The sequence below is a fragment of the Trichinella spiralis genome (genome assembly GCF_000181795.1).
Source record: "Trichinella spiralis strain ISS 195 chromosome Unknown Scfld5, whole genome shotgun sequence".
Lineage (NCBI taxonomy): Eukaryota > Metazoa > Nematoda > Enoplea > Trichinellida > Trichinellidae > Trichinella > Trichinella spiralis.
In genome coordinates, this window is record NW_003526944.1 from 778,697 (window position 1) to 796,507 (window position 17,811).

At 34.3% G+C, this 17,811-nt stretch overlaps 8 protein-coding genes across 8 annotated transcripts; 5 read left to right on the forward strand and 3 right to left on the reverse strand.

The window, feature by feature from the left end:
• Nucleotides 1-181: 181 nt before the first annotated feature.
• On the reverse strand, nt 182-1,235 carry Tsp_03847 (hypothetical protein). The gene is made up of 2 exons (XM_003374605.1): nt 1,003-1,235; nt 182-254 (listed from the first exon to the last, which is right to left on the reverse strand). The coding sequence occupies exons 1-2, from the start codon at nt 1,233-1,235 to the stop codon at nt 182-184; spliced, it is 306 nt and encodes a 101-aa protein (XP_003374653.1).
• Nucleotides 1,236-1,802: 567 nt separating this feature from the next.
• Tsp_03848 (hypothetical protein) lies at nt 1,803-3,429 on the forward strand. Its single transcript, XM_003374606.1, has 9 exons — nt 1,803-1,830; nt 1,944-1,977; nt 2,109-2,288; nt 2,360-2,482; nt 2,516-2,636; nt 2,696-2,778; nt 2,849-2,993; nt 3,064-3,339; nt 3,373-3,429. The coding sequence occupies exons 1-9, from the start codon at nt 1,803-1,805 to the stop codon at nt 3,427-3,429; spliced, it is 1,047 nt and encodes a 348-aa protein (XP_003374654.1).
• A 66-nt stretch (nt 3,430-3,495) lies between these two features.
• Nucleotides 3,496-6,821, forward strand: Tsp_03849 (putative PHD finger protein). The gene is made up of 16 exons (XM_003374607.1): nt 3,496-3,665; nt 3,747-3,831; nt 3,903-4,181; nt 4,246-4,416; nt 4,494-4,609; nt 4,715-4,791; nt 4,864-5,077; nt 5,154-5,220; nt 5,282-5,398; nt 5,456-5,499; nt 5,590-5,920; nt 5,978-6,211; nt 6,284-6,424; nt 6,486-6,554; nt 6,599-6,653; nt 6,727-6,821. Exons 1-16 carry the CDS (start codon nt 3,496-3,498, stop codon nt 6,819-6,821), a joined length of 2,265 nt encoding a protein of 754 aa, XP_003374655.1.
• A 6-nt stretch (nt 6,822-6,827) lies between these two features.
• On the forward strand, nt 6,828-7,334 carry Tsp_03850 (putative iron ABC transporter, ATP-binding protein). Its single transcript, XM_003374608.1, has 4 exons — nt 6,828-6,856; nt 6,920-6,980; nt 7,013-7,162; nt 7,230-7,334. Exons 1-4 carry the CDS (start codon nt 6,828-6,830, stop codon nt 7,332-7,334), a joined length of 345 nt encoding a protein of 114 aa, XP_003374656.1.
• A 983-nt stretch (nt 7,335-8,317) lies between these two features.
• Nucleotides 8,318-8,838, forward strand: Tsp_03851 (BTB/POZ domain-containing protein KCTD2). The gene is made up of 2 exons (XM_003374609.1): nt 8,318-8,584; nt 8,749-8,838. Exons 1-2 carry the CDS (start codon nt 8,318-8,320, stop codon nt 8,836-8,838), a joined length of 357 nt encoding a protein of 118 aa, XP_003374657.1.
• A 178-nt stretch (nt 8,839-9,016) lies between these two features.
• Tsp_03852 (coatomer subunit beta) lies at nt 9,017-11,891 on the reverse strand. Its single transcript, XM_003374610.1, has 7 exons — nt 11,789-11,891; nt 11,189-11,327; nt 10,663-11,008; nt 10,461-10,601; nt 10,320-10,400; nt 9,751-10,030; nt 9,017-9,309 (listed from the first exon to the last, which is right to left on the reverse strand). Exons 1-7 carry the CDS (start codon nt 11,889-11,891, stop codon nt 9,017-9,019), a joined length of 1,383 nt encoding a protein of 460 aa, XP_003374658.1.
• Nucleotides 11,892-13,067: 1,176 nt separating this feature from the next.
• On the forward strand, nt 13,068-13,995 carry Tsp_03853 (hypothetical protein). Its single transcript, XM_003374611.1, has 4 exons — nt 13,068-13,075; nt 13,123-13,356; nt 13,513-13,762; nt 13,789-13,995. The coding sequence occupies exons 1-4, from the start codon at nt 13,068-13,070 to the stop codon at nt 13,993-13,995; spliced, it is 699 nt and encodes a 232-aa protein (XP_003374659.1).
• A 2,086-nt stretch (nt 13,996-16,081) lies between these two features.
• Nucleotides 16,082-16,926, reverse strand: Tsp_03854 (selenoprotein K). Its single transcript, XM_003374612.1, is given in 3 exon segments — nt 16,082-16,319; nt 16,339-16,453; nt 16,842-16,926. The coding sequence occupies 3 exon segments, from the start codon at nt 16,924-16,926 to the stop codon at nt 16,082-16,084; spliced, it is 438 nt and encodes a 145-aa protein (XP_003374660.1).
• Nucleotides 16,927-17,811: the final 885 nt, after the last annotated feature.

Consider the following 17,811-nt stretch of genomic DNA (forward strand, 5'->3'; position numbering starts at 1 on the left):
ATAAGAAAAAATTACAGTAAAAATTAAACACGCAAGTATAAATGTACTTTGAATTCATTATTGCAAATAAGTAAATAAACATACATGTACTATATTTGTTTATTTATATAAATTTATTTATTATATATAATAAAATTTAATTTCTTTAAATAATATAATTAAAATGCGTACATGCATTCATTTAAATTACACGTAGCAGTTGACAAAGAAACAATGTAACAGCTACAGTACGCCGAACAACGCAGCTTTGCAGACTGACAATTATAGAGTATTTGCATAAACAGATTAGATTCATTTTACTTATTTTACTATAAAATAAATTTATGCAATAAATCAGCATCATTATTCATAAGCAGAATACCGTGGATGTTGCACGACAGTAATTTACAGTATAGGTTGATTTTTTTGTTTAACATTAGGCTGAAAATCTTAATTTACACATTATTTTAACTTATTTTTTTATTTAATTATTTAATTTCAAATCTGAACTTGTAAATTTGAGGATGAACAATCACACGCACTCGAAGTAAACGGTAAAACTTTTTAGTATTAACGAAAAAATGCTTTTTTTAAACCTAATTAAAAAATGAATATTAAAAATGAATAACAGGATCAGTTTTTATACAAAAAATATGCAAAAAATTATCATTTATTTCTGAACAAGCAAATGAAACTTGATTTCAGCTTAGAGGTAATTTTGGTTATTTTAGATTAACTTATAATAAAAATATATAAAGAATTTCTCGGATGCAATAAAAAAAATTTTTAATCAAATATAAATAAATAATTATTCATTCCTTTATTCACATCTTTACTTGTACTTGATGTTAAAACTCGTATGAAATATTGTCAGAGATAATTAGTGAAAGGCATTTACAAAACACATTTTAACTTTAATTAATGGTATAATTTAATATTTTAGCTGAAGAAAAAGAAAGATTAATGTTGAATTGTACAGTCTGCCCTATTTCTGTAAACAATTTTCAAACATAAAGAACGAACTTGAGCATCTTTTTCAAACCCACAGCGCCATTATTACAGTGAACGACAGTCGAGCACTTTATTTTGGATTGTTTGCAGATATTTGTGCGCTGGAAACCAGTTTGTAGTATTGCATTTTGCAGCAGCATTTTTACCGCTGGGGCTTTGGTATAAAATGCCTCTTCACCATAATAATTTTTTCGAATACAGAAATGGAGAAAGTGATCCATCGGCTCCTCCGTTTGTTGCACCATTGATTGAAAAGTGGTACAGTTTGTTTTAATTATTTATGAATTTAAGAAAAATTAATTTGTTAATATGTTACAGATGAATCACTTTATTAGTTTAGCTTAATTGACACTAATTTTATCTTAATTTTTATATTGAGTGCTGAAAATGGTTATTTTGGCTCTTTGCCTTTGTAACAAAGAAGGAGCATTATTTGTAAATTATGAAATTGATTATTTCGTTTTAATTATACTGAACAGTTTCAAAATTCAGAACATTTCTGCCGACAATTTCTTCCAGTTTTGTTTTATTGATCGTTCTTTCATTTTAAAACTCTTCTCCAAGAAATTTACTGCACTGCTGAACATCATACTATAGTAACAGGCGTGTTTATGCATTTTTATACACATTTCTAGATTGCTAATGTTTTTTTTTCATTTAACATAGCAGTAAATTTTCCACTACAACAGCTTAAAGCTGTAATTGCTATCTAGGTTATTTTCAGTGTTTTTCTTCTCACGTAATGAGCATTGCAAATATATTTAAAGAAAAATAAATTTCAAAAATGTGAAAATTCTTAATAATTGAAATAAATGTCGCGGAAACCTGGATTCACAGAATGTTAATTGGTGTTTATGTTCAATGTTCGAAATGCGACATTTCACTGTTCAATTTTTAGTCAACGAATATTGCATCTTTTGCACAATTTGAGATATTTTAAAATGATACTTTAGCGGTCGATCGTACTGTAATGTTTGTGATCATTAAGTATGTTTTTATTTTGAATTGAACGCCGCACGTTGCCATTTTTCTCAAGTGTTTTAAATTAGATTTAAAGAATTGATAATAATTAAAAGAGTGAACATTTATATTTATGACAACATTACGATTCTTTGTAGGGGAGATGTCCGCATACAGAAATTAGTCGATTCAAAAAAGTGGTCTTGTCGAACCCAAGGAAAGTTTAGCTTATCATTTCAAGAAGCTGTCGAATGCGAAAAGAAATGCAGACAAAAGCTTCTCTCTTCTGTGCCGAATTACTATTTCAAGGCCGTAATTGAATTTTTGGACGGCAGTGAGTAACTTTTGATTTAAAAAGAAAAAGTTGTTACTTCAATTCGTTGTTCAATTGGAATATTTGAAATTTCAGCAAAGTATTGCATTTCCACTATAATGGACGAATTGCGATTCCAGTTCAAGCACATGTTTTTCGAAGGGCAACCAGTGTTGGTCAACCACGGAGGAAAGAAGTAATGGCTAATATATTGCAATTGTGATCATATTTCACGGTATCACGATGTTTCAGTTGTCATGGTCAGATAGTGTCTTCAAGATTGGCGTCGAATCGTGCCAAGAGTTCGAAGATAACCAACGGGGAAAAAGGCACCGTCAGTGCTGCTAAGATCGAAGAGGAAGTGATAAAAGAAGTAAAGTTTTGCATGTTGTTGTTATTGTTGAAATTTGATTTCATCATCAATTCATCCAGGCCAAGCAGATGATTTATACAGTTGTCATGCGGCAAGGCAATAAAATGCAGAAGATTGAAAATGTGAAACCAGATCAAATTAAGTAAGTCGTAATACAGTGAGTGAAGATTGTTTGAAGAATAAGAATAGCATCTCTTTTTTGTGCGTTGCAGATCTTTGGGGGCGAAACCTCCTTGTGGTAAGGTTATTCGGGAAATAGTTCGAACTTTCGCTTCGAAACCAAATTTTGCCTCTTCAAGCTTCCCGTGGAAAGCTGATCCTACGGTTCTGAATGAACTGAAAAGCTTTGATATCGAAGTTGGATTACAAATTATGCAGTTGTTTTTTGTTTGTTCTATATTTCATAATCAAACAATTGTATCGACAGATTGGTGATTTGCCAGACACAGGAGGTCGTAATAGTACTTCAAGCCCAAATGAGAAGAAGAAAAAAGACCAATCGACGTCGAAAAGTTCTCGTCCGTCGACCAGTTTATTGCAATACTTTCCCAGAGTGGATAAAGCAGTTGGCGGTGATTCTGCTGCACAGTCTGCCGCGTCATCTCCACAGAAGCGGCAAAGTACATCGAAAACGTCGCCGAAATCGCAGAAAAATGCCCAAGCGGAGAAGATTTTGAAAAAGTATGCGAGCAGAGCAAAGCGAGTTTTTGTTTTTGAATTATGCAAATGATTTTAGGGCGAAAACGGTCCAAGCGACGCCGAAAACATTCTCCTTCAATATAGAAAAGTCTGAGTGCAGAATAAGCATTGTTATAAAGCACTTTTCACTGTTGAGCATGTTTAATTCAGGTTGGAATCAATGTGGACAGATACTTTGGAAAACCCGCACAAGTGGAGAATGTATAGTCATTATGCGGACGCGATAGTGCGCAAACGGGGTACGGTGAAAGAATTTGAAATGATTCCAAACGAAGCACTCAGAAGGGATATGCTATCACGTTTGCAACTTCGAAAAATGCGACAGAAGATGTATATATATATATATATATATATTGATGATTTTATAATTTATTTATTCAAATTATTATTCGTATTTTTTATGGATTTCAGTGATAGCATGAGTGGAGAAGACAAGAAGAAGTTTATCGATGAATACAAGTTGAAAAGGAGAGAATTGCAATTGGAGCGAAATAAGGTGATCATATTTTTCCAGCAGGTTGTTTCAATTCAGTTCAATTGAATTATTTAAATTTTTACATCGTGCAGATATGCGATGATCTGCAATTGGCCGACGGTAGTGCTTTGCCAGTGCCGAGTTTGTGCATTCCTCCAGAGCCGATGTCGCAAGAGGATTTTGGCGAAATGTTGTCACTTTGCGCTTTCATCCATTGTTACAGGTCGGCTTTTAATTCATTTCACGAATACCAGTTGAATTTCACCGACATGTGCAAAGCAGTTGCTTCTTGTTGCGACAGTAATTTTCAAGAAGCAAACGATTTGCTAGTCCATCTGCTCGAAGCGGCGATGCAAGCTAGAATTGTAGAAGTATGTGTGTATGTAGAGGTGATGATGTTGAAATTTAATTATATTGTGAAATTGTTTTGATAAGACATATGAAGAGTTTCACATACCGTTGAAATCGATCACGTTGGACATTTATTCGGCCAGTGAAATTGCTCGAATCATGTTGAAAGAGAAAGAGGATTACGAGTCAGAAGACGAAGAACGCAAATCGTCGGTCAGCTCGGACAACTCGGACCACTGCTTTGATTTGACAATGGTAAAATTAGCATATATGTTCTCTCTGTGTTCAAATAACGGAAAATATTCTGTTTCTCTGTTTTTTTTTCTTCACAGCAATCACTGTTAGAAGAGATGGCGAATGTGGAATTCTACCAATTGGATGTAAAATGGAAAGTGAAAGTTCTTTCGTACTTGGTGGAAATGCTTCTCCGGTCAAATGTGATGGAGGAGTTTTTGCGAAAATCCTACCAGAAATTCAACTCTGCTTTGTAAAAAAAAAAGAGAGAAACATTTTCCATTGGTGTGTTGTTTAAAAAAATAATTTCTTTTTCAAGGAAACGAAAAATACAATTGAGCAATGAATTGACGAAAATGAGTGAAAATAATAATAACCCCAACAAAGGTCGACGAAGTAATTGATATTTATAATGCGTTATGATTTTATAATTTTCTATCATATATATATATATATATATGTATTTAGTGGTCAGTAATGGTAAATTGGACAATTTTCTGGTTGATCTGGAAGATGAGGAACAGATGAAGAAGAGGAGGAGGATGATGGTGAAGAACGAGGAGGAAGAGAAAGAGGATGAAAGTTGTCCTGGTAAAGTGCAAACAACGCCCAAGCAGACGTTGACTTTACGTCAGCAAGATTTACAAGAAGAGAAAGTGAAACGACAAAAGCAAAAAGAAGAGTAAAATAGAATAATTTTTCATTTTTTTCACTTACCTTTTTATTTAAATTTCCATTTGGACAATTTGTCGATTCAGGAGAGAACGAGAAGCTGCGAGGGAAAAGTTGAAAATTCAACTGGAAGCGACCGACAAGGCGATTGAGGTGTGTATAATGATGATGATGATGATGATATGTTTGCTTTTCTACGATTTTCTGTTTACAGATGATGAGGAAGTTCAGTGTGAAAAGCATGAATAGAATTGCCCCGTTGGGTACTGATCGATGTTACAATCGGTATTGGTTTTTCGGCAAATGGCTACCGGGGCTTTTTGTAGAGAAGGTTTCTTATTTCTAACATTGTGTTGTTGAGTGTAAAAGTAATTTTTTTTTCTTTCAGGGTTGTTATCAATGTTCAACTTTCGACGGCAACAATGACGAAAAGTATAATAATTAATGATAATATATATATATGTATTTGATCAAAAGAAATTTGCATACATTAATATTGTTCCATTTTCTTGTTGGTTCTAGTTGTTCAAGTGCTGCAGCGTACCAATGGTGCCATTACGATACCGAAGAACAGATAAGAGAATTGGTCGACCATCTTCTCGACAAAGGTGAACGCGAATCGCAATTGAAGAAGGCAATTTTGAAATGCTTGCCAGACATAGTTTCCTCTTTGAACGGCAACAACAACAACAACAACAAAAATGTCAAATTGGAATTCGATAATCCCGTGAAATGTATGCAAATGCGACTTTTGGATCTTGAACAACAATTCACCGCTGGTCACTTTGTTCAATTTGAAGATCGCCAAGCGTGGATAAGCCAGGTGAAAAAAGCGGCAAATTTGAAGCAACTGGTAAATAAATAAATAAATAAATTTGTAAATGTAATGATAATTGGTTGTATTTTTCAGGCAGATTCGTTGGTCAGTTTGCAAAAAATGATCCGGCCAAATTTACTTTGCGGTTACATGGAAATGGACGGGCTGAATTCGAAAAAGAAAAGCCAACAACCGTCGTCGGCCGACGAACAGCGCATTGCCAAGTGGCAGCGTGCGGTTCAACAGGCTGCGACGTTCAGCCGTTTGTTTGTACTGTTGTCAGTGTTTGAAAAGAGCGTTCAATTGTACAAATCGACCACAAAAGCGGTGAGTAAAAATTACAATGAGAGAAAATGATGAACGAAAAATATTTAAATTATTTCTTTTTTAACAATGTAGAAATGTCAGATATGCCGCAGATCGAACGATGTGAAATGTTTGCTACTTTGCGATGCTTGCAATGCGGCCTATCACACGTTTTGTTTACGACCGCCATTGGAAACTGTACCTTCGGTTGCTTGGCTTTGTATTTCGTGCAAAGTATTTATTTATTGTTTATTTTCACGTTGTTTATTTATTTATTCTTTCTTTCTTTTTTCAGCGAGACTGTTCCAAGTGGAAAATAAGAAGTGAACGTCAAGAAAATGATCGAGTACGCGCGTTTATTATTGTTATTAGCGAAAGAAAAAATTCACTTTGCTACTTTTTTTTCAGTTTGAAGAACGCGAAGGAAAAACTACAATTTCTGATACAGCTCGCTGCACTCGAAGTATATATATATAACATAGTTGATTTGACTTCTTTCTGATTAGTCAATTAATTAATTAATTATTACATTTCAGGTGGAAAAGTAATAAATGCATCGCAATATGACGTTCAACGGTGCGTATCTCGATTGGAAAATGACCAGATGAAATTTGAATTTTTCATTCAATAATAAATGATGAGTGTTGTTGTTGTTCAGATTGAACGGTGAAGCGTGTAAAGAGGTGCAGAAGAAATGCAGGGAAATATTTGAAAAAATCGAATCTTCAGACTTGTCGTCTCATCTGCTAACTGTGGCCGAAGTAAGTGTGATGGTTGCCTGTGTAGAGTTGTTTGTTTACTTGTTTATTTTTGAATTTTCAGAGTACAGGTATAGTGCTTCGAAGGGGTCGTGCTGTGGAAAGATTGAAAACTCTGGCATTTGTGAAATCCCGATTGGACAATTACGTCAGTTTGGAAGAATTTTTCTCCGATTTGAAAGCTGCTGTGAAAAACGGTCGAACAACCTATCGAGTATTTTTCTGTTCACTCAAATAAGAGAGATATGAATTATTAATTTTGATTTTTGTTTTCACTGAAGGGTCGAAAACCCATCTTGCGCAATCTGGACCATGTGGAAGAAATGATTGAAGAATTGGAAAATGATTACAATACGGACGATGAATACGACGAGCAGTCAGCATAAAATGGGACAATTTTAACACGCCTCTTACCTCACAGTTTAATTGAATATGTTAAGCATGTTATTATCATTATCATTGTTTGCACACGATTGATTGTAGAGTTAACTTTTCACCGCTACGCACACGTCTTACTGTAAAATTGAAACGTTGAAAATTGTTTTTCTTGTTTTTTAAAAACTAGTTTATCTATTTTAGTTATATATATATATATATATACATATGTTTTATTATTACTGCACTGATATTATTACTGTAGTGATGTTTTCCTTTTTTTCCAACTATTATTATTATTATTATTATTATGATACATTTGTGTAAATTTATAATAAAAGTTCAACTTATTTGATTTTCATCTGCCGAATGCAAATCACCACTCGTAAGAAGTGTATCAACAAAAACTTCGACCACGATTGTTGTTAAGAGGAACAACTAATTTGAAAAGAAAAAAAGTAATTGAAAATCGATCATCAATATTCTACTTTGAACAAACAGACCAGTTTTGTCTTGTCAGTGATAAAAGGAAGAGGAGGAGGAGGAGGAGGAGGATTGTAAACAACTTGTATGCAAAATTAAAAATGAAAATTATTCAAATAACAAAATTGACCGAAGGCTAGAAAATTAAGTGAAACGCGAAATGCGCATGCAAGTTTCAAATTATTATTGTCCATGCTTTATGTCGACTTACTTCACTTGATGATTGGTCGAATTGGAGGCGGGCGAAAAAATGGCCCCGGCGAATTTGAATGGTCGGTCAGAGTTCGATCCGCCGAAAGGCGATTGATATCCCCCTTTCGATGGTCCATCGAATCCAAAACCGGCAACGAGTTCAATCAATCCTACATCACGACATCCATCCATCCATCCATCCATGATGCCGTTGCAACAACAGCAGCAACAACAACAACAACAACACCAACACCACCACCAAGCTGTGATTTTGAACATCGGTGGGCGGCGGTTTTCGGTTTCGGTCAACAGTTTGGCCATGGAACCCGAAAGCATACTTACCCAACTTGTGCGTGAACAGTGGCGTCCAAGTTTGGGCTTCACCGAAGTCTACATCCATCGCGATCCAACCTACTTCCACTACGTGCTCAACTATTTGAGAAACGGGCACAGGGCCTTGTTGCCCACCAACGAAGTCGACATGGCCCAACTATTCCGAGAAGCGGAATTTTACCAACTCCACGGCCTGCTGCCACTCCTGTGGCGCGTCACCCAAAGCATGCCAGTTATCGGCGACCAACTTCAGGTACTTGATTTTTTTTAATACTTTTTCCATCCAATATTATGCAAATTATGCAAATTATTTTTTTCTTGGATTTATTGTTTTGTGAGAATTTTTTTGAAAATTAAAATTATCATTCTTTTTTTTTTCAATCAGATTCTTTTTTTGTCAAAGCAAATCAATTACAGTACGTACAGTGTTACTGTATCCGTGTGAAACTGTACACTTGTAAAACAATGCTTTCGCGATTAATTGATCGTAATCGTGATAAAATTTGAATTGTATTCAACTAATTCAGTTTTATTTTCTTTTTTGTTAAAAAATATTCACGAATCTTTTGAATTTCAAAATTAGACCTACTTTCTTTTTCAATTGTACGGTTACTTGATTGTTTAACAAAAAAATTTGAATAACTACAACACTCCACGCACGAATCGACGAAACAACAGCGTGAATTCAATTTTCTCGCGCAGTGTTGTTCTTCGACTGTTCCACTGTTTGTTTATCACCGTAATGTTTATCTGATTGAGGTGAACGACGAAGTTTCTTGGAATCCTGGCGTTCTGTCACTCTACTGGCAGTCGGTGGCAGTGAACAATCGCTGCTACGGTCCTCGCCAAGCCCACTTCCAAATTGTCGGTCCGATACGGGGCAAATACCAACTACGCTGTTCAGCCTGGTGGTGCTACGACATCTCTTGCCCGGCTTGCAGTCAGTTCGATTTTGCCCCGATGCCAGAGTCGGTGGAACTGTTGCTTATTGAACAGAGCGTCAAGCAGGATATGACCCAAGCGCGTGGGGTTGTCAAACAGTTCGCCGCCGACGGCATGTGTGCACTGGTCGAGTGGAACCAAGGATCTTACCGATTCCACCTGCCAGTGTCCGCACTACTCAGGTACAGAAGGTGAATCAATCAATCAATCAATAATATATGATGATGATGATGATGATGAACCACGAATCCATCGCGATTCCTCCCCCATCATTCAACTCAACGAAAGTTCTCTCTGTTCGTTTTAACGTCTTAACTTTTTCATATCGACAATGCATAATTTTGATTAATGAATTTTTTTATTATTAAATTCAATCTTCTTCTACAAAAACTTCATCAAAACATAAACTTAATGAAAAAAAAAAACTTAACATCTTCACTCAACAAGAGACGCGTTGTTGAACATCATATCATTTACCGACGACATTACGACAGATGTCTGAAATTCGTGTTGCTCGAATGCGTATTTCGTCATTTTGGTGTTTTGACAATTCTTTAAAAAATAACTTATTTTTCAAAAACTTGCAAAAGCTCAAAAAGCACTCGCGTTCTGCACCGGATGGCAATTCAACTGAATAACCATTGTCGGTTAAAAATACAACATGGCCAAAAATGTTGTCCAACAAAGCCAAAAGTTTCACGAGAGTTTCTTCCTCGTTGCACTTCTCGTGGAAATAAGTTTCGTATTTTTTGTCCAACTGAAAATAAAAAAAACATTACTTTATGTACAATTAAAAAAAAATCAATTACGTTTGGAATCATGGCGTGGCACAGTGCCTTGTTGGTGGATAAATTGACCAAAAATGATAAATTTATCTGACGCAAATTTTTCTGTCCCTTGCGGCATGCATACATCCTAAACAAATATTGTACGATAAGTATAAGAAAAAAAGAAAAAACGTTTGCTGCATACTCAGTAAAAATATGCGGTATAATTTTGGAATAGTGAACTTCGTATTCTTCATCAATTTCCGAGCTGAGACTTACTAAAAGATTAACAACTTCTCGATGATGATGCTTATCCTTTGTTTTCAAATAATTGCCAATAAGATATGGTACACATGACTGCTAAAAGAAATATCATTTGATAAAAAAATGTATAATTTAACCAAATTTAAAAAGATTTACTTTCAGATAATTTCGGTTCTCAGGATCAGCAGCAAAATTGCCAAGTGCTTGCAAAATCAATCGCTCTGAATCAAATGGGAACTTTTCCTCCAATAGCATATTCTTCATCAGTGGCACAACACCGGACTCGCGAAACACCGCCTAAAATTACCATTAAAAGAAATCCAAATTTCGAAATAAAACTACCTTCACATCTACTTACGTGATTAACCGGAAACGCGGATGCTTTCAAAATTTCATTCAAAGTCGCCAAAAAAACGCTTTTCTCATCGCTGAACAAGCGATTTTTCAATGACACGGCCTTATCATAAGTAATGCTATCAGGCAAAGCAGTTTCATCGTTCCTGTTGTTTGCTTCGTCCACTCGTAAACAGACGACCACCTTTTTGAAATAATTCGATTTTTTATTCAATTCTGAATTTGAGCTCTGCTCAGAATTTTCCGTTCTATCCGCCGAATTGGCACTGCTGAACTTATTCCCAGTAACTGCTGTTGGAACTGCTTTCGAATCACCCATACTGGAATCGGAAGTAGCAGATACAGCAGTACTGGATATCAACTGAGAAGTCTCATCAGCATGTTCTAAAAGCGAGGCCGTTTGCAACGATTTCTGTTCACTAGCTTGAACATGCGAAGAACCGTCTGCATCAGAACGCAGCTCAGAAGAATTGTCTTCATCAACCTGAAGCTGAGAAGAGTCATCTTCTTCAACCTGCAGCTGGGAATACTGTTCTTCAGAATCGATGTTCAACGATTCGGGTGCATCAACTTCATGGATATTATAGTCCTCCGCTGGTGGTGAATCGAAATTCGAGAACGTTGCATCCTCAACTGTGATCTGATTTTTTCCATTACTTGATGAACTATCTAAAAAACAATGATAAAATTCAATAACTGTGCAATAAAACAAACTTCATATCCGACTACAAAAGCAAAATTCACAATTCATATGACATTACAAGTAAAAAAGTAATTAAAAAAATCATAAAGTGCATCAGTTACATTAAAAATTCACATTTACAATAATGCTCAAAAGCAAGTCATGAATTTTACTGTATTTCAGTGAAAAAAAAACTAACGCAAAACCAAAAACTCTTTGTGATCATACTAAAAATTAAAAAAAAACAACTGAAAATTCAACCACTTTAATATTTTAAGTATTTGGATATGATGCTTTGCTTTTAGTAACCTGCGCCAAAAATGTCAAAATAGACGCCGTTTAAGCATGGTGTTTTCGGACAAGTATCAACGAGATTTCAAAAATCATTATTATAAACTCTTTCGATTAATTATCAAAAACAATGGAATAATATAAATTCGACTCTTACCATCAGATTTTCGCAGTTTACGACTCTTGAAAACTTTCCACATGGCGAGGCCGAGGCCAGTCGCAGCCGCCGACAACAGAATAATTTTTGAACTTTGTACCATTTTAGCGAACAAATTTGTTTCACGTATTGATAATTTACTTTGGTGTTGATAATTTTAAAAAACCACAACAAAGCAAAGATGCCAACCACCCGCCTGAACAAGCCACTGCGTCGAACAAATGCACAATCTCCTTACAATGTAGTACAAGATGTGATAATTAGGTACAGAAAATGATAAATTTTCTTTTGTAATTTATTGAATATAAAAAAAATTTATTTAATATATTTAATTTAAATTTATTTAATAAAAAAATTTTTTAATTATATTTTCCTAATTTTTGAAGCAAGAAATTAAATTTTATTTTAATTTTCAAATGGAGTGGAAAATGGTGAAATTGATAGCATCCGAATAAAGAGCGAAAATTTGTTTTACTTTTGTGGCTAAACGTGCGATGAATATTTGCCAGTCATGAGTGCCAGTTTAAGCCAGACTTATTCATTATCAATGAAAGTGTCAACTGACGCGCTCAATCTTGAAACTGGGTCATCGGTTGTTCACTATAGCGTTCGCGCTTAACGTGTGAATGGAATTTTGAATTTTTCGAAAAACATTTACAACGCATTTATTCATTAGAACTAGGCAAAATTGTAGCGGTCATTTTGAAAATGCTGCTGTATTTAAAAAAAACGGATAAATTATATGGTCAAATTTGAAATTTGATCTCTTTTTATTCACCTTCTTGCAAATAGTGTTGATTTGTGTTTTTTCTTAAGCAATTGTTAATTGTTGGTCAAGTTGAAAATTTCGCTCGTCTTATATTGTAGAATTATATCTTATTATGAATAGAAAATTAGCGAAGAGAAGCTGTACAGAGAAAAAAATATGCGCATTCTGCAAGCATCTGTTGTCGCTTGTATACGACTTGTAGTAATTCCATCGGGCTTAGCAATTGCTGGGTTCAAATTTTGTAAAACAAGTTAAAACGTTCGTACTGGGCCATCAAATCACTATCCTAAGTATTATATATCATTGATTGTTCTTTATCAGATAAATGCGTGGGTGATGATTAACAATTGAAGACAGAATAATATATGCTAAAAATGAATTTCACAAAATTCTATTCGTATTGAAATTGATCACAAATTGAAAATTTTACACTTCACATTGACCTCATTTTTTTTTTCAATTTTTCATTCAATAATCAATTTTTATATTGAATAATTAGAAAAAATTGAAATGTTTTTGTATGATAAATTTGAAAATAAATGAAAATTAAGTTTTCTTTTTGAAGTATCAATTTTGACACAGAAAAACCGGTTTACGTCGGGTCGGTCGTAAAAGTGGCGGGAACAACGGGCAGTATGTACTTTAATCCATTCGCTCGACTGTACTCGTTTGTCTGCCCACAGTTTGAAAATGAAAATGAATCCTCGAAACATTTTCGCATCAAAACAATACAAAGATCAAGCCAGACAAGCAGACGACTCGTCCGTCGCCCATTTTCGTGCCAACAACTACTAAAACTGTAAGATTATTGTTTTTAACTTCATTTTATGAGCATTGTTGATATTTTTTTTATTGTTAATTATTTCGAGTTGATGCACAAATTTATTTATTGGTAAAAAAATATTTCACGGTGAAATTTAATTTGAACCGAAAAAAAATTAGTTCTTCTGATCAGTCAGTTAGTTTTTCTTACCGGGTTTGGAAAGTTTTTTTTTTATTTGGTTCGGGCACATTCTACTTGGCCACTTTTTTTACATCGATCAGGTAGGCCAGGAAAGGTGGGTGAACAAATTGCTCAGGCAAAAGTTCAGAAGAACAAGCAACAGCAACAACAATGGACGACAATTGAGCATATTGGTTGTCGACGCGTTGCAATAATCCGTATCGCACAGGCAGACTTCTTGCAGGGCGGCTCCGCTGAACGCGTGCAAATAATTCAAATGACTTTGAGCTTCGTCCAGACCCATTTCTTGGGTTTCGGTCTGGACGTGGTGACAGCCGAGCGGCGAAAATGGCATCCTTACCGTACAACCCTTGGCTAGCCAGTATTTTCCATTGTCTGGCATGTGCACCACTATGGTCATGCAAGTATCCTGCCCCGAAGAGCATTCCACTTCTTCGTGGCCGGATGTGCAGTAGGGCTTTCGAACGTCGGTAATGATGCGCAAGTTGTCGGCTGTGACCGCCTGGTCAATACCGTCGCGTACTGTACACATGCTGCACCGCAAGCATAGAACTGACGCTGAACCGCTGATGAGCGTCAATGCGCATCGCAGCAAACGGCCGAGCTCCATTCTGGCATTATCTTACTTTATTCCACCTTATTACGCTTTTCAAGGCAATCTCTGAAATAATATTTTTATCTTTTCAAATTATCATACAGAAAAGATACAATTTGGTGATGAATAGTTTTTTTTCCTTTTTGCCATTTGTCAATTTCAAAACTTTTCCTCTGAATTATTCCAAACAAAAATATTTTCTCAAAGGTGAACAATAATATTCATTGCTGATTTTCACAATTGTTCAATTCGTTTGACGAAGAATTTCTTTTTTTTAATTTACAAATTTAATCACCAAATGGTCTGTATTATTATATATGAACAGCAGTAATTTTTGTCATTGACGACGGGCAATTGATAAACGACAAATGCACTACTACTTACCACTTCTCTCTCTCTCTCTCTGTGTGTGTGTCTATAAAATGTGAAATTTGTCTAATTGAATTAATTGATGGATGAATAATCTTTTCCAACTGATTTGAATAAAAAATTTCTCTTCACCTAATAAAATTAATATAAAGAAAAACCACACTCTTGTGGATTAGATTAATTTAAAAAAGAAAAAAAAATTTCTTCTCGACCAATTCTGTGCAAGTGAATCGATTGATATTTTTCATTTCAATCAGGATTAGTGATGTTTATACAGAGATAAATGAATGGGTAATAGGAGAAGGAAAAATGTAAATAAATAAAATTATATACATGTACATATTATGTTGGGATATTGAAAGAGAGAAAGAGGGAGAGAGAGAGATTATAATATTAAAATGCATGAAAGTGGAAATCAAATAAGCGTACAACAATATCACATTTAATGCAGGTAAATTGAAACCCGGTTAGACAAGTGTTAGCACATGTTCTCTCACTCAATTCAACCAAATTCCATTCAACGTGATACTTTTTCCATTTGAAAATGTTCTTCATCATATTACATTTTTTTCCCTCCTCTTCAACAGATCCATTAATTTTGCATAATTTTTGAATTTGTTAAAACAATAAAAAAACAATATAGACTGAATATAAACGGGACAGATCAAATCTCGGGGATAATAAAAATTTGTTGAAAATGAACAACGACCACCATCGCCGCTTGGATAAGAAAATGAGAAAAAAGCTGCTGCTGCTGCTGCTGATCGAACAAGCTTGACGTATAAATAAGCATAAATTGAATAATGGGCAAAGTAAGAAAATTGAATGTGGAAAAAGGAAATAAATTGAAAATTGGTGGCTGAAATCTCGATCGCGCGTTTCCCACTTGCAACATTGTAACTGAACTGATGAAAATTTGCATAAATTTGTATTGAAATGAAAAGTGAATTGAAAAAAAAGAAAGAAAATAATTATAATGTAAAATTTACAAATTGAATAATAATAATAATAATATGTTGAAAATCAATTTCAATCGAAAAGTATATATAAAACAGGACAGATAAATGAGAAAGAGCAAGTGCAATTGCAATTCAATTGCATTTGTTGTTTTATGCAAATTTTTAACCAACTCAACATTTCCGATTGTTTGATTTTTGTTCGGACTGAAAAAGTCGAACAAAACCGATTGGGATCGTCAGAAATTATTAGTACAAAAGAAGATTGTTTTTCATTGATTTCTTAGTTATAATAAGGTTAATTATTTGATTGTCAGTTTAAGTTGAATTTGCAATTTAATTTTTATAAATTTTTCTAAAAATGATGAAAGAGTTTTATTTTATCATGAGATGTTTATTAATAATGTTTACATAGTTGCGAGATGGTGTTGCAAAATATTAAAAATTTTAAAAATTAATAAATTTATACGATAATATACAGAAAAGAATAGAGTGGAGAGATTGCTTACTGTATGTTCGAAAATTACGCTATAAGTTGCGACGGATGTGGATGGATGACTTATTGAATGTTGTGGACGAGAGATGACAGTGTAGAAATCAAACGGCCGTTCAGGCAGCAGTCAATGGAAGGATAATTCGGCTAGGAAAAGAACGCGTTAGCCGAGCTGGGCTTGTTGGGGGGTTTTGAATGGGGCTTAAATGGGCGACAGAATTTGCAGACCCCAAGCTCTGGGTTGACAAATTGTCGAACAATTGCAAACCGACGATGCTGGTCAACCCGCTGGCCATTGATCTCACTGACGTCGACTTTGGCCGAAAATTTCCTTCTCTGTATACTGGCCCATGCTAATCTTGGTGATCGTCTTGGTCGTCCGGTTCTTCCTCAATTGAATTTACTTGCCATTGTGTAGCGAGGGTTGCGTTGCCAGGTGGCGCCACCGATGCAAATTTCCCTCAAGCTCAATGGAAGGAGGAGTGCATCGTCGTATTCCAAGGATTTCTCTTCTTCTTTCTCAACCTTGCCAATTTTTAATCAAATCAACCATCATCTCGGACCGTAAAATATGTTAAAATGAAATTAAATGTAAAATCTTTACAACCAACCAACCAACATCACAACTCTGTAGACAAACAGTATTAACAACAATTGAACTTTTCCACATTCAAGCTTCTCTGTTTTCATATAAATATTACGCAAGTAATAAGTTTACTGTAAGTGTCAAGTTGACAAATGTAGGCAAGAAAATTTTGTGTCTACTCCATTTTTTTCACACTGCCTAGTATACTGTAGTCGTTCACTTTACATGATTCATAACGTGCTCTTTTATGAGTTGATATTATTAGTATTATTATTCTAATTGTTGTTGTTGTTCAATGATGATCAGTACTGATATATTGACTCGGTTGTGGTTGTGCTGGTGGAAAATTCCCAATTTCCCATCGCGATGAAGAATTATTATACGATGAATTAGTTGACAAGTGCATTTATTTTAATCTTGTTTTCTACTCAAATTTTCATATTCTCCTGGTCGGACAAAGCAATTGTTCGCTTATGTTAATTTTTCGACAAGGTCAAAACGAAACATCTGCTGAGTTTGTCTTGAATTTCCTTCCCTCTACTGGAAAACATCCAAATTGATATATATATATATAACATTTCCCCTTTTCTACTTGTGATAATTATTAATTTTTAAATTTGCTCATCGAGTGACTTTAAAATGTTCTTGCTCTTTTCTCCTTGTTCACATTTATAATAAATACGACCGAGTTGAATAAGATTATTGATTTCATTTCATTCCGACTTTAATTCCAATTCATGTATTATTGTTTTTGTGAGAAAAATTAATTGAAAATTTTTCATAATGAAAAAAATTCTCGCGTTTATATTAGGAGAAGGAAAATATTTGCATACAAATGACAAATGCTAATTTTGAAATTATTCTACTCTTTTTAATAACCAATTATTCAATTTATCAAATTTGAAATAAGTAGTATTCTATTTCAATTTTTTTTCAATTAATTATTGACACTTGACTCTTCACTATTAACACAATTTCCATTTAATTTGCTTTTTCTTTGAAATTCAATTTTCCGTTGCAAATTTCAAATATTCATTCAATTCAAGAAGACAACTTGACCATATATATACACAGGCGTGCTTTTTTTTAGTATTATCGCTAAAATGAGAGACCAAAAAGAAATGGCATTTTGTTCTGCTCAAATCTAACTTCATTCATGTAGTATACACAAACATTTGCATAATTATGATGATTTTTTTTCAACTTTTTCCCATTATTGTTATTCAACTGAATGAATTCTTATGGAACATTGCAATAATTTATAGTTAGTTGTTCAACTTGGAACAGTAAA

Bases quoted from the DNA above. Each gene is read 5' to 3' on its own strand.
- Tsp_03850 (XM_003374608.1), top strand. From the start codon at position 6,828: ATGAGTGTTGTTGTTGTTCAGATTGAACG. The intron at 6,857-6,919 runs GTGAAGCGTGTA...TCGAATCTTCAG, and splicing joins GTTGTTGTTCAGATTGAACG to ACTTGTCGTCTCATCTGCTA. The intron at 7,163-7,229 runs GTATTTTTCTGT...TTTTCACTGAAG, and splicing joins ACGGTCGAACAACCTATCGA to GGTCGAAAACCCATCTTGCG.
- Tsp_03853 (XM_003374611.1), top strand. The intron at 13,357-13,512 runs GTAAGATTATTG...TCTTCTGATCAG, and splicing joins TGCCAACAACTACTAAAACT to TCAGTTAGTTTTTCTTACCG. The intron at 13,763-13,788 runs GTGCAAATAATT...AATGACTTTGAG, and splicing joins AGGGCGGCTCCGCTGAACGC to CTTCGTCCAGACCCATTTCT.
- Tsp_03849 (XM_003374607.1), top strand. From the start codon at position 3,496: ATGTGGACAGATACTTTGGAAAACCCGCACAAGTGGAGAATGTATAGT. The intron at 4,182-4,245 runs GTATGTGTGTAT...TGTTTTGATAAG, and splicing joins TGCAAGCTAGAATTGTAGAA to ACATATGAAGAGTTTCACAT. The intron at 4,792-4,863 runs GTAATTGATATT...ATATGTATTTAG, and splicing joins CCCCAACAAAGGTCGACGAA to TGGTCAGTAATGGTAAATTG.
- Tsp_03848 (XM_003374606.1), top strand. From the start codon at position 1,803: ATGTCGCGGAAACCTGGATTCACAGAAT. The intron at 1,831-1,943 runs GTTAATTGGTGT...ATGATACTTTAG, and splicing joins GAAACCTGGATTCACAGAAT to CGGTCGATCGTACTGTAATG. The intron at 2,483-2,515 runs GTGATCATATTT...ACGATGTTTCAG, and splicing joins ATGGCTAATATATTGCAATT to TTGTCATGGTCAGATAGTGT.
- Tsp_03851 (XM_003374609.1), top strand. From the start codon at position 8,318: ATGGAACCCGAAAGCATACTTACCCAACTTGTGCGTGAACAGTGGCGT. The intron at 8,585-8,748 runs GTACTTGATTTT...AATCAATTACAG, and splicing joins TTATCGGCGACCAACTTCAG to TACGTACAGTGTTACTGTAT.
- Tsp_03852 (XM_003374610.1), bottom strand. From the start codon at position 11,891: ATGGTACAAAGTTCAAAAATTATTCTGTTGTCGGCGGCTGCGACTGGC. The intron at 11,328-11,788 runs GTAAGAGTCGAA...ATTGTTTTTTAG, and splicing joins TAAACTGCGAAAATCTGATG to ATAGTTCATCAAGTAATGGA. The intron at 11,009-11,188 runs GTATTCCCAGCT...GTTGATATCCAG, and splicing joins AACATCGATTCTGAAGAACA to TACTGCTGTATCTGCTACTT.
- Tsp_03847 (XM_003374605.1), bottom strand. From the start codon at position 1,235: ATGGTGCAACAAACGGAGGAGCCGATGGATCACTTTCTCCATTTCTGT. The intron at 255-1,002 runs GTTCGTTCTTTA...TATAATTGTCAG, and splicing joins GGTTTGAAAAAGATGCTCAA to TCTGCAAAGCTGCGTTGTTC.
- Tsp_03854 (XM_003374612.1), bottom strand. From the start codon at position 16,926: ATGCACTTGTCAACTAATTCATCGTATAATAATTCTTCATCGCGATGG. The intron at 16,454-16,841 runs GTCAATATATCA...GGCAAGGTTGAG, and splicing joins ACCAGCACAACCACAACCGA to AAAGAAGAAGAGAAATCCTT.